This window comes from Rhinopithecus bieti, unplaced genomic scaffold, assembly GCF_001698545.2.
Source record: "Rhinopithecus bieti isolate Rb0 unplaced genomic scaffold, ASM169854v2 scaffold_47995, whole genome shotgun sequence".
NCBI classification, from domain to species: domain Eukaryota; kingdom Metazoa; phylum Chordata; class Mammalia; order Primates; family Cercopithecidae; genus Rhinopithecus; species Rhinopithecus bieti.
Genome location: NW_016819498.1, coordinates 316,060 through 330,386, shown reverse-complemented (window position 1 = coordinate 330,386; position 14,327 = coordinate 316,060). Strand labels below are relative to the sequence as shown.

Below are 14,327 nucleotides of genomic sequence, written 5' to 3'. Positions count from 1 at the left end.
TTTTTTTAAAGATGGAGTCTCTCTCTGTTGCCCAGGCTGGAATGCAGTGGCACCATCTTGCCTCACTGCAGTCTCCGCCTCCCGGGTTCATGCACTTCTCCTGGCTCGGCCTCCTGAATAACTGGGATTATAGGCATCTGCCACCAAGCCCAGTTAATTTTTGTATTTTTAGTAGAGACAAGGTTTCTCCATGTTGGTCAGGCTGGTCTCGAACTCCTGACCTCAAGTGATCCGCCCGCCTTGGCCTTCCAAAGTGCTGGGATTATAGGCATGAGCCACTGCTCCTGGCCAACAAGTTTTTATATGTGTTCCACAGGGGACTGAAAAGGGAACATAATTTTTGTAAGCTCAAAATTTTCATATTTGTCTCACACAATATTTTGTTACCGTTATTCAGCACATAAAGTTTTGCTTTCTTTCTCAAGACTGTGCAATAGGTGGTATTATATACTGTTATCAGGAGATGCTTGATGTCTTACTTCTTCAGTGACATTAGTAGCCATTTTACATCGTTAGGGATTCCAAAATGGTGATACTTAAACATTTCGCTCTGCTTATTTGGTGAGAATCTCTAAAGCAGGGGTCTCCATCTCCCAGGCCACGGACTGTTATCTGCTGTGACCTGTTAGGAACCGTGCTGAGCCGAATTTACAGCCCCTCCCCATTGCTCACATTACCACCTGAGCTCTACCTCCTTTCAGATCAGTGGTGGCATTAGATTGTCTTAGGAGCACAATCCCTGTTGTGAACTGGGCACGAGAGGGATCTAGGTTGCGCACCCTTTGTGAGAATCTTGTGCCTGATGATCTGTCACTGTCTCCCATCACCCCCTGATGGGACTATCTAAGTTGCAGGAAAATAAGCTCAGGGATCCCACTGATTCTACATTATGATGAGTTGTGTAATTATTTCATTATGTGTTACAATTTAATAATGATAGAAATAAAGTGCACAATAAATGTAATGCCCTCAGATCATCCCGAAACTACCCCCACCATCTGTGGAAAAATTGTTTTCCACAAAACCGGTCCCCAGTGCCCAAAACGTTAGGGACCGCTGCTCTAAAGAACTTTTCCTCATGAAATGTTGTTTATCCTGAGTGCCTGTAGGAGTGGCAGGGTAAAGCTTAATTGTTCCCCTTCATTTACCAGTTTTTAAATTAATGACTTGGTTCCCTGGCATTCCTTAAAGATGTGGTCTGTGAGGTTTTGTTTTGATATTTTTCATGAACTCAATGGATTTAAACATATCCATTGCAATTACCTTGATTTTTTTCATTTTCATTTTCACCCTTTTCATTTTGGTTGGTGAGAAACCTATTCAAGTTGACTCTTATGACTTTAAGTAGTCTTTGATAAGGGACATTTAAATTAAGATAATACACAGAAATGCAGAAATATTGATTATCTGATTTTAAGCATTGTATTTTACTTTAGAAGTTTGATACTAATTTTTTCATTGTTAATTCTCATTATAAAAATAATTCCTATTAGCCCGGCATCATGGCGGGCGCCTGTAATCCCAGCTACTTGGGAGACTGAGGCAGGAGAATCGCTTGAACCTGGGAGGCGGAGGTTGCTGTGAGCTGAGATCGCGCCACTGCACTCCACCCTGGGCGACAGAGAGACTCCGTCTCAAAAAATATGGAGAATAAGAATTCCTGTTTATTTTTGACATTATTATTATTATTACTACTATTATTTGAGACAGCGTCACTCTTGTCGCCGAGGCTGCAGTGCAAGGGTGTGATCTTGGCTTGCTACAACCTCCTCCTCCCGGGTTCAAGCGATTCTCCTGCCTCAGCCACCTGAGTAGCTGGGATTATAGGCACAAGCCACCATGCCCGGCTAATTTTTTGTATTTTTAGTAGAGACGGGGTTTCATCATGTTGGCGAGGCTGGTCTCAAACTCCTGACCTGAGGTGATCCTCCTGCTTTGGCCTCCTAAAGTGCTGGGATTGCAGGCCCAAGCCACTGTGCCCAGCCTGTTTACTTTAGAGAAGTGAAAAAACTGAAAATGTGTTTTGAAAAACACAAAAATCACTCAGTTTTACCACCAAGAGGTAGGTTTTGTTTTCTTTCTTTCTTTCTTTTTTTTTTTAATTTTTAACTTTGTGGAGAGATGCGGTTTTGCCATGTTGCCCAGGCTGGTCTTGATCCCCTGGGCTCAAGCCATCTGCCTGTCTCAGCCTCTCAGACTGCTGGGACTATAGGCGTGAGCCACTGCACCTGGCTTCCAGAGATACTTTATGGTATTTACTTTTTTCTTTTTTTTTGAGACTAAGGTCTCACTGTTGCATAGGTTGGAGTACAGTGGCACCATCTTGGCACATTGCAACCTTCGCTTCCCAGGCCCCACCAATCTTCCCACCTCAGCCTCCTGAGTAGCTGGGACTACAGACATGCGCTACCACGCACAGCTAATTTTTGTATATTTTGTAGGCACGAGGTCTCGCAGTGTTGCTCAGGCTAGTCTCAAACTCCTGGACTCAAGTAATCTGCCTGCCGTGGCCTCCCAAAGTGCTTGGATTGCAGGCATGAGCCACCGTGCCTGGCCTGCTTTATTTCTTTTTCCTTGAATGATTATGTATTTTTATTTAGTTATATCATATTGTTTTGAGCCTTGCTTTAAAAATACTCCATTGCATATTCTACTAAAGGTTATTTGAAAACATGATTTTTAAATGACTGCATTGTAGTCTAAAACACAGGTGTCTAATCTTTTGGCCTCCCTGGGTCACACTGGAAGAATTGTCTTGGACCACACATGAAATACACTAATGCTAATGATAGCTGATGAGCTTAAAAAATTGCAAAAAAACCTAAATGTTGTAAGAAAGTTAATGAATTTGTGTTGGGCCACATTCAAAACAACCCTGGGCCACGGGTTGGACAAGCTTAGTCTAAAGGAATAAGCCACACTTTAACAAGCCATTCTCATACTAGACTTTTAGATATTTTTCAGGAAATTTTGAAAATTATATATGTGCATTTGGCTTTTTAAATTTTTTTTTATTTTTGGAGAGTCAGGGTCTTGCTCTGTTACCTAAGCTGAAATGCAGTAGCAAGATCATGGCTCGCTGCAGCCTCAACCTCCCAGACTCAGATTCTCCTCGTGGTTCAGCCTCCCAAGTAGCTGGGACTACAGGCATGTGCCATCACGCCTGGTGATTTTTTTATAGAGACGGGGTCTCCCTGTGTTACCTAGGTTAGTCTTGAATTCTTGTCCTCAAGTGATCTTTCCTTCTCCTCAACTGCCCAAAGTGCTAGGATTATAGGCGTGAGCCGCAATGCCTGGCCTATTTTGGCATTTTGACTTTGATATTCTGAATTACTATTATTATTTTTTGAGACAGGTCACTCTGTTACCTAGGCTGGAGTGCAGTGGCGCGATCTTGGCTCACTGCAACCTCCGCCTCTGGGGTTCAACTGATTCTTCTGCCTCAGCCTCCCGAGTAGCTGGGAGTACAGATGCCTGCCACTACGCCCAGCTAATTTTTGTATTTTTTAGAAGAGTCAGGGGTTTTGCCATGTTGGCCAGGCTGATCTTGAACTCCTGACCTCAAGTGATCTGCCTGCCTCAGCCTCCCAGAGTGCTGGGATTACAGGTGTGAGCCACTGCACCTGGCCTAAATTATTTATTCAAGATAATATTGCTAGATGTAGGATTTTTATTAATTTGTTATTATTAAATTTTTAAATATGTATAGTAGAGATGGGGGTCTCACTATGTTGCCCAGGTTGGTCTTGAACTCCTGCGTTCAAGTGATTCTCCTGCTTCTGCCTTCCAAAATGCTGGGATTTCAGGTGTGAGCCATGGCACCTGGCCCACTGTCTTATGATTAAAAATTAAATCATTTGATTAATACACTGTAGGGCCATGAGGAGGATGCAGCTGGAAATGCTATTGTGTTACCTTGTACTCTTTTTTTTTTCTTCCCCTGTGGGAGGATGGAATAAAATGACTTGTCATCCATATATTCTGGATGGTTGAAAGATATATTCTGTATCAATCATGACTATTTACCAGGGTTTTCAGATATTTTGGGGCACCTAATAGTAATCGTTAGTCCTAAAACTAATGTGAAAATTAACTGGAAGGAGGGAATGGACCATCTGTAGATATAGTCTAAAGTAGGGTTTTTGAACTTAAGTGTACAGGAAAGTCAAACCAGAGTAGTCTAAGAAATGAAGGTTGGTAGTCTTTACTCTAGCACTCCAGGAATTTATTTTTCAATCACCTTAAAAAAAAAAAAAAAGACAAACAGCTTTACTGAGATTTAATATTCCTAGGATTTTTGGATCCCAAGAATAATGCATTTTAAAAGTTACCCTGCATCGTTCTTCTTTTTTTTTTTAAATAGACATGGGGTTTCACCATGTTGCTCAGGTTGGTCTTGAACTCCTGAGCTCAATTGATCCTCCCGCCTTGGCCTCCCACAGTACTGGAATTACAGGTGTACTATGCCCAGCCTTTTTTCCCATTTTTAATTGCATTATGTCTTTTTCTTATTAGTTTGTAGTAGTTCTTTACGTAATTTGGAGATGACTTCTTTGTCAAATATATGTATTTCAGATTTCTGGGCTTTTTACTTTTAATGGTGTCTTATTGTGACTAGAATATAAAGACCGATTTATTAATTTTCTTTTTATGGTTAGAACTTTTGTGCCCTTTTAAAACAAATCTCTTGCACCACATTTTGATAAATGCTGAGATAAGGACCACTTGCTGGTTGGCGAGGAACTGGGGGAAATAGAAGCTTTCTGAGGAGTCCCTCCAAAATCTTTCCCAGCAGTCCTAGGCTTTCCTGGAATCCCCCTGTTGGTCTCTTTTTATAGTATTAAAATTTGACCTTTGTTAATTTTATGTCCCTAACTAATGTTAAACATACAGTTGTCTGTCTACTGCAATGAAAACAATGGGCTGTAGCTGAGTTACTTCAGTGTTACTCTGGCTTGGAGCAGGGGCCCCCCAACGCCCAGCCCAGGGACTGGTATGGGTCCGTGGCCTGTTGGGAACTGGGCTACACAGCAGGAGGTGAGCAGTGGGCAGGCGATTGGGCATTACCGCCTGAGGTCTGCCTCCTGTCAGATGAGCCTTGGTGTTAGCTTCTCATAGGAGCTCAAACCCTATTGTGAACTGCCCGTGCAAGGGATCTAGCTTGTGCACTCTTTATGAGATTCTCCCTGGTACCAAAAAGGTTGGGGACTGCTGGCTTAGAGTACAGTGTTTCTCTAGTTTTTCTGCAGAAGTATCCTAACCACAGGGGAGAATGAGTGCATGACTCCAGGGGCATCTGGAATCTTTTTGTTTGTTTGAGACCGAGTCTCGCTCTGTTGCCCAGGCTGGAGTACTCTAGCATCATCTCGGCTCAACTGTAACCTCCCCCTCCCGGGTTCAAACAATTCTCCTGCCTCAGCCTCCCAAGTAGCTGGGACTACAGGTGTGCACCACCATGCCCAGCTAATTTTTGTATTTTTAGTACAGACGAGCGTTTCATCATGTTGACTAGAATGGTTTCCATCTCTTGACCTCATGATCTGCCTGCCTCGGCCTCCCAAAGTCCTGGGATTACAGGCGTGTAGTAGAGACATAGTGTCACCATATTGGCCAGGCCAATCTCGAACTCCTAACCTCAAGTGATCTGCCCACCTTGGTCTCCCAAAGTGCTGGGATTACAGGCATGAGCCACCGTGCCTGGCTGGCATCTGGAATCTTGACAAGGCCTGAAGCAGCCACTGAAAGTAGGGAATTTTTCTTTGACGTCTTCTATCTTTATCTTAAAAGTGTGTGCCAGTTTTTAGGGAGATTGTTTTCATTTAAAATAACATTTTAATGATTCCAGCTTTTGCTCCTAAATTTAGAGTGAAATTGGGGGAGGCGTCAGAAGGCTGTATCATTATGCTTGTTCAACAGCCCAAAATAATAATATCTTTGGGTGTAGGATGTTTTGTCTTCACTAATCTATGTGCGTTGCCATTTTAGGGTGTTTAAGAAACTTTTACGATAATTATGTTGAATATCCCTTATTTGAAATTCTGGGACCAGAAATGTTTAGGATTTTGGATATTTTGAGGTTTTGTAATATCTGCATTATGTTCTTACCGATTGAGCATCTCAAATCAAAAAATCAGAAATTGGAAAACTCCATGAGCATTTCCTTTGAGTGTCATGTTGTTGCTCAGAAAGTTTTGGATTTTGGAGGGTTTTGGATTTTCGGATTAAGGGTTTGCAACCTGTACTGGCAGAGTCAAAACAAGATCTCGGGTCTCATTGCTCCTCCCTGTATACTTGCTGGTCTCATAGTAGTAATGTGAGATCATGGGATTATACCTTGAAATGACAGAAAAGAGCTGGATAAATTCAGACCAGCTTGAAAAAATAAAAACGAGTTAGTGAACCAAGAATTTTGAAGAATTTCTGGAAGATAAAAAAGCAGTTAGATGCCCTAACTTTAGAAATTAAATGTAAGTGCCGGGCGCAATGGCTCGCCTGTAATCCGAGCACTCTGGGAGGCCGAGATGGGGAGATCACAAGGTCAGGAGCTTGAGACCAGGCTGGCCAACATGGTGAAACCCCGTCTCTACTAAAAATAGAAAAATTAGCCGAGTGTGGTGCTGGGCGCCTGTAATCCCAGCTACTGGGGAGGCTGAGGCAGGAGAACTGCTTGAACCCAGGAGGCAGAGGTTGCAGTGAGCTGAGATTGAGCCACTGCACTCCAGCCTGGGTGACAGAGCAAGACTCTCTCTTGGCGGGGGGAAAGAAGTTAAATGTAAGTTTAATTTGCTCTTAGGTACTGGGGGAGTGTTAAAGATCTTATGAGGAATACTAATGCTCTTTTTCCCATTGATTTATGTATTTAATAATAAAATGACCCTCCTCAAAGGGTTTTATGATTTTAATTATACAGTAATTTGTTCGGATCATTTACTTCTGAATTATTAAATATACTCTGATTTGTTGTTCTTGGGTTTTGGGACACCTTTCTCTTTTCTTTCTTTTTTTTTTTTTTGAGATGGCGTTTCGCTGTTGTTGCCCAGGCTGGAGTGCAATGGTGTGATCTCAGCTCACCGCAACCTCCACCTTCCAGCTTCAAGCGATTCTCCTGCCTCAGCTTCTCTAGTAGCTGGGATTACAGGCATGCGCCACCATGCCAGGCTAATTTTGTATTTTTAGTAGAGACAGGGTTTCTCCGTGTTGGTCAGGCTGGTCTTGAACTCCTGACCTCAGGTGGTCTGCCCGCCTCGGCCTCCCAAAGTGCTGGGATTACAGGCATGAGCCACCGTGCCCGGCCATTTAAATTTGCTTAAAGTTAATGCTTTTGATTACATTGTTTATAGTTAGAAATTAACAATGTAATTTTGGATAAAATATTAATTTTTGGTGGTAACCTCATGGTATTGTAATTATAAGTTAACTGTTAGAAACAAATAGTACAAGTTATGTAACTTGTTTACAATAAGAGAGCAGTGTTTTAATTGGTCATTAGATGTTGATGATAACTCAGTTACCATTGGTTATTAAGATACTTATTTGGTAATCTCTTTTTTTTTTTTTTTTTGAAGACAAGGTCTCACTCTGTCGCCTAGGCTAGATGGAGCACAGTTGCGCCATCACAGCTCACTGCCTGCTTGACTTCCTGGGCTCCAGTGATCCTCCCACCTCAGCCCTCCCCCGACCTGAGTAACTGGGACCACAGGCACACACCATCATGCCTGGCTAATATTTTGTATTTGTTGTAGAGATTGGGTTTTGCCATGTTGCCCAGGCTGGTCTTGAAGTCCAGGGTTCAAGCGATCCTTCCACTTTAGCCTCTTAAAGTGCTGGGCTTATAGGCCGGAGCTGCTTTTCCTGGCCTGGTAATCTCTCGATTAAAGTACAGAATAATTCTTTACTGCATAACAGTGAGAATAGATATAAAATACTTAATCATCAAAGACATTTGAAATTGTTACCACACCTGTTTTAAAAAATTGTCATTAAAAATAAATATCAAGTTTATCTTAATTAAGTGTACAATGCAGTGTTGTTAACCATATATACGTTGTTGTACAATTTTTTATTTTACGTGACTGAAACTATACCCATTGAATAACAGCTCTCCATTTCCCCCTCCTCCCAACCCCTGGCAGCAACTATTCTACTTTCTGTTTCTATGAGTTTGATTACTTTAGATACCTACACAATATTTGTTTTTTGTGACTGGCTTATTTCACTTAAGGTTCGTCCATGTTGTAGCTCATGCCTGGATTTCCTTCTTTTTTAAGACTGAATCATCCTTATCCACTGGTTCTAGCTGAAGTAGGATGGGATCATTCTTCCTGGCAAATAAATTCCCGTCTCTATCCAGAAAACCAAGAAAAAGTTTTCCATGAAATGTGTAAAAAAAAAAAAAAAAAAAAAAGACAATCCATTGTATTAGCATATAGACCACCATTATATCTATATCACATAATCATACCTATTTTCCTTATCCATTCATCCTTCTGTGGCCATTCAGGTTGCATCTACATCTTGGCTTCTGTGGATAATGCTGCATTGAACATGGGTGTATCATTATACCTATTTTAAAGGGTATATCTGTTTTTCTCTTGCAGATACATTCGACTTTATGGGAGAAAATTTAGCAAAGAAGATCATGTTCTTTTTATAAAGTTATTGTATGAGCTGGTATCAATTCCAAAACTGGAAATCAGCATGATGCAGGGATTTGCCCGCCTTTTGATCAACTTGTTAAAGTAAGTCTATTTCCAGTGGTTTCCGTTAAGGTTTGTTTGTTTCTTCAGGGTTTTAGGGAATGAGGACTAAGTCCTTTTGGTAAGAAGACCAAGTCTCAAATTGCCAATTTGGAAAATGATTGCAAAATACATTATCTTTAGTTTCATCAAATGTGTTAATTAACTTTTTAGTTAAAATTGCATCTCTTCCATGATGTTGTCTCTTCTCTAGCACCCATTGAACTTCCCCTTTTATAGGTTGTTAACTCCCTCGAGAAGACAAGACAAATATTATAGATTCTTTTGCTTACCCTGAAGCATCCAGCTCAATGCTGGAAACAAATATTCCATAGTGTGGGAAAACATGAAATTCATCTACAGTGATGGTGACACAAATTTAAATGCCCTCTTTTATCTGCAACTCTTTGAGGTTTGAGCAGCAGCAAGAATTGGGAGCATTCTTATGTTCTGCTAGTGAGTGTCCGTGGCTGGGGAAAAGCAAAACCCACTGTGATGAGCAGCAATATTTAACTGTCCCTGTGTAGTATTTGTGGTATACACACATCTGTGCACATATGCATACGTAGGTATTTGTTTTATTTTACTTTTTAGGAAAAAGGAACTTCTTTCAAGAGATGATTTGGAGTTACCCTGGAGACCACTTTATGACATGGTAGAAAGAATATTATATTCCAAGACAGAGCACCTAGGATTAAATTGGTTTCCTAAGTAAGTGTTTCCATTTAAAGCACTTATTTGGGAGTACTTGGGGTCTTTTAGGGGTGATCATGATTGAAAATATTGGGTTGTTTGAAAGAAACAAGCAGATATTTTAATGTGCATATTTCTATATAATTTGACTCCTGAAGCAATTCATTGCCCTCTATAAACTGTATCTGAAGCTGCATCTCTCTTGCAGATCATTGACTTCTTCCATCTACAGCCTGCCTCTTGGAGACCTAATTTTTGGTTTTATATTTTATTCTGAGTTTATATAATAAAATAGCATCTGCCTTTTTTTGGTTAATAGTGATTTCATACTTGACTGACAGGTATCATTTCTATTCAATTGTAGTCTAGCTTTAAATTTTCTCAGTTTTAGCATGTTTGGCTTATCATTCTTCTTTTTTCTGAGAAAGGTCTCCCTCTGTTGCTCAGGCTGGGGTGCAGTGGCACGATCTCAGCTCACTGCAACCTCCGCCTCCCAGGTTTAAGTGATTCTCGTGCCTCAACCTCAGGAGCAGCTGGGATTACAGGCGCGCACCACCATTCCCAGCTAATGTTTGTATTTTTAGTAGAGATGGGGTTTCGCCATTTTGGCCAGGCTGGTCTCGAACTCCTGACCTCAGGTGATCTGCCTGTCTTGGCCTCCCAAAGTCCTGGGATTACCGGCATGAGCCACCATGCCCGGCCTCTTTGGTGGTTTTTTTGTTTGTTTGTTTCAGACGGAGTCTCGCTCTGATGCCCAGGCTGGAGTGCAATGGCGTGATCTCAGTTCACTGCAAGCTCTACCTCCCGGGTTCATGCCATTCTCCTACCTCAGCCTGCCCAGCAGCTGAGACTACAGGCACCTGCCACCACGCCCAGCTAATTTTTTTTGTATTTTTAGTAGAGACAGGGTTTGACCGTGTTAGCCAGGATGGTCTCAATCTCCTGACCTCGTGATCCGCCCGCCTCGGCCTCCCAAAGTGCTGGGATTACAGGCATGAGCCACCGTGCCTGGCCGCCTATTCAGTTTGTAATAGCCAGCTGTTTTTTCTCATTGTCTAGAGTCATTTGTGATATATACTCGTTTCTTTTTCTTTTTCTTTTATTTTTTATTCTTTGAAACAGAGTCTCGCTCAGTCACCCAGGCTGGGGTGCAGTGCCGTGATCTCGGCTCACTGCAAGCTCCGCCTCCTGCATTCACGCCATTCTCCTGCCTCAGCCTCCCAAGTAACTGGGACTACAGGCGTCTGCCACCACGCCCGGCTGATTTTTTTGTATTTTTAGTAGAGACAGGGTTTCACCGTGTTAGCCAAGATGGTCTCGATCTCCTGCCCTTGTGATCCGCCTGCCTCGGCCTCCCAAAGCGCTGAGTTTACAGGCCTGAGCCACCGCTCCCAGCCTGTGTACTCATTTCTTGAAGAGCACCATTCTCTATGCCTGTATTAATTTCCTTTTTCTTTTTTATAAATTAAGTCTTTAAAGACTTCTGCGGTTTTCTCTCTCAGTCTTAGGCATGTCTACATTATTTCATTATTTCTTGTTAAATTCATTTAATCTATGATTAGCCCTCAGCCTTTACTTAGGTCAACAGTCTTTGTCCCTTACCGTAGAATTTTTTGAAAATAAGTGCAGATGGCAAATGTGAAATGGTGTAAATGGAAGAGGTAAAACATGATCGTCAACTTAGGTCCTAATTGGTTTTTGGACAGTTTGGGACAAGTAAAGTGGTTAGAAGTCATTTATTTCTTGCAAGTTTCATGTGTTAAAACAAGGAAACTTATTTCAACCATAAAAATGCAAATTTTTTCATGAAATAGAGTAGTACATTGTGCAAGTATGCTTTTACCAGTATTTGTTATGTTTTCTTCCCTCCCTCCCTCCCTTCCTCTCTCCATTCCTTCCTTTCTTCCTTTTTCAGGGTTGCTCTGTTGCTCAGGCTGGAGTGCAGTGGCAAGATCTTGCATCGCCACAGCCTTGACCTCCTGGGCTCAAGCAGTCTTCCCGCCTCAGCCTCCTGAGAAGCTGGGACCACAGGCATGTGCCACCATGCCCGGCTAATTTTAAAACTTTTTATTTGTAGAGACGGGGTCTCACTGTATTGCCCAGGTTAGTCTTGAACTCCTGGGTTCAGGAGATCCTCCCGCCTTGGCCTCCCAAAGTGCTATGATTACAGGCTTGAGCCACTACACTCAGCCCCAATATTTATTAAGAAAACTCAAAACTGAATACAAAAGCTTTGTTTGTAAAGATTCCTTTTGGGTGTTATTTTTGCCACAGGGACCATGATCTCTACTGGTTTGACTGAGTCTTCTTTAAATGAGAGGTCAGGGAATTTCTTACTGGCTTCACCATTTCAGATGAGATTGGGCACATTCAGGGTGTTATGGCCATAGACAGGCTTCACTATTTCATAGATCTCAGGAACCTTTGAACTGTGTTCAGATCAGTTATCCTTCTGAGATTTTTCTGGCTGATAATTTTGGCTGCTTCTGAAAGTATTTTGTAAATGAAAGGAGGAGATAAGGCAGTTTCTTCAGTGATACCCTGTTCTTTAGTATGCCCTCTTCGCTGCTTTATAACCAAGCATCCTACTTTCCTGCCTTAAAGGTCTACCTTTGCAAAGGCACATGCTGCTTTTAAAGTCCTGTGTGGTCATTAATAAATATCCATGGCTTTCGTCTTCAATGATAAGAGCTGTTTGTCTGGAAATTTTCTATTAATATTGGTCAGTCAGTGCTTATTGATGATGTTTACCGTGTCTCTTCCTAAAGTGTCACATCATCCTTGTCCTTACAAGTTTTATCATGACTGTTCTTGATCTTTTGAAGACCCGTTGTGACTGAAACATGGCACTGATTCCCAACTCTTAACAGACTCAGCATTTCATTTTGTAATTGTAATTATTCTAAAATAAACTCTATAAATCATATAACCTACCTATACTTATTACCTACACTGACAATTTTGAGTTTTTTCATCTTAGATATATTCTGCCACATTTTGAAACAGTTTTGTCGGCTGACTACATGTGTTCATACTATTTTTAGAATGCTATTTTTATAATCAAAAGTGAAAGATTGCTTCATTTGTTAACTGTCTTTCAGATTTTAAACTTATGTGCCTTATGTTTTTGTCCTTATTGAAATCGCTGCTTAGGGTGGTGGCATGTATTTCAACATAATTTTAAAAGCTAGTTCTATTGTTTGAAGCACAGATTATCAACTTCCCTCTCTTCCCTTCCTCTTTACCTTTTCCATCCTCTCTCCATCCCTTTTTGTATCCTTGTTTCCCTCTTTTCTTTTCTTCCTTACTTCTTCCTTCTAGCTTTCCTCTGTCTTTTGCCTCTAGGGCAAAAGACCCTTTTAGTCTCTTTATCCCCATCTCAGTCTACTTTTACTGGAGAAAGAATTGGTCATGTTTTTTATGCAATAGAAGAAGTAAAATTGGAAAGGAGATGAGTGTGAACTAATTGTTAGCAATATAAGAATTATTATTTACTTTATAAATGAAGCTTTTGAATCTTATGGACATGGTTTTATTTTATAAAACAATGTCCCATACACTTACTTTGACTAGCATATTACAAGTTATATCATAGGCAACACACTAATGGTGTTGCTCCTCACAAAATGTGGGAGAATTATGCATAGATCTGCTTTTACAAATGGGCACAAACAATTCATATTTCAATTGTTATGTGTATAAATTTATTTAGTATTATTACCACTGATTTAGTTTTTGTGGGTGGTTGTAAAGGTTTTCATATTTGCATCATGAGTAGCTTGGGCCTACATAACTTGTTTACTACTTTTTAAAATTTATTTTTAAAAGTATCTATTCTCTTTTATGTGTATTGTTCTAAGGTTATCATATAGTATTATATTTTCATTTTTTTCATATTAATCTGCCTCTGGAGAAATTATGAGATATTTTCTTTTTCTGGCATTTGTTTATGGCATTTGTTTCTCTCCTGAGTCATTAAAGAGCTGTTTGAATTGGTGCTCTTTAAGATACAGTTAAATCCTTTGTCCTCAGCTCCCCACACTCACCACATGGAAATGACATTTTCCAGACCTCTGTTTGGGGTTTCTTGGCACATGTGGCCATACTTAGGAGTTTAAATTACTACCAGCAGCTCATGGATGATCTTCTCTAGCTACAAAATTTAATATGATAATCAAATGACGAGAACAATTTCTCCTAAAACGTGTTGAAATTTAAAAGATTTTATGGTTGTAAACCATGGTTATTAATATGGTATTTACAATTATTTTTTAATGTATTTGAAGACTATCCTATTTATTTTTAAAAATATTCTTTTATTTGGAAATTTAAAGTTTTAGCAAAATTTGGCGGGGCATGGTGGCTTACGCCTGTAATCCTAGCACTTTGGGAGGCTGTGGTAGATGGATCACCTGAGGTCGGGAGTTCAAGACCAGCCTGGCCAACATGGTGAAACCCCATCTCTACTAAAAATACAAAAATTAGCCTAGTGTGATGGCGCATGCCTGTAATCCAGCTACCCAGGAGGCTGAGGCGGGAGAATCGCTGGAACCCGGGAGGCAGAGGCTGCGTTGAGCTAAGATCATCCCACTGTACTCCAGCCTGGGCGACAGAGCCAGACTCCCATCTCAAAAAAAAAAATTTTTTTTACCAGATTTTATTAATGTTTTGGATAGTGTTTCTCACAAAAGTTGTTTCTGTGCTACAATGTTCTTTCTTTAAAAACTGATCTTTTGAAAGCAAATTTAAAAAATACTTAGTTCAACTTCAAGTTGATCAGGCTCATTGTCATTTAAAACATTTATGCATGCTCTTTTTATGTGAGTGGTAAGGGTTATTATAATTTACTAACACTTACCATAAAGGTATACTTTTAAAAGTAATTTTAATGAAAAGTCA

General features: G+C 40.6%; 1 protein-coding gene across 6 annotated transcripts in view; it reads left to right on the top strand.

Annotated features, from left to right (window-relative positions):
- PSME4 (proteasome activator subunit 4) overlaps positions 1–14,327 on the top strand; it is a 114,113-nt gene that overhangs the window by 16,956 nt on the left and 82,830 nt on the right. For all 6 annotated transcript variants that reach the window (XM_017859043.1, XM_017859041.1, XM_017859040.1 and 3 more), the window contains exons 2-3: positions 8,598–8,738; positions 9,330–9,446. In XM_017859043.1, the coding sequence (XP_017714532.1) occupies positions 8,598–8,738; positions 9,330–9,446 (258 nt within the window). The remainder of the gene's footprint in view (positions 1–8,597; positions 8,739–9,329; positions 9,447–14,327) is intronic.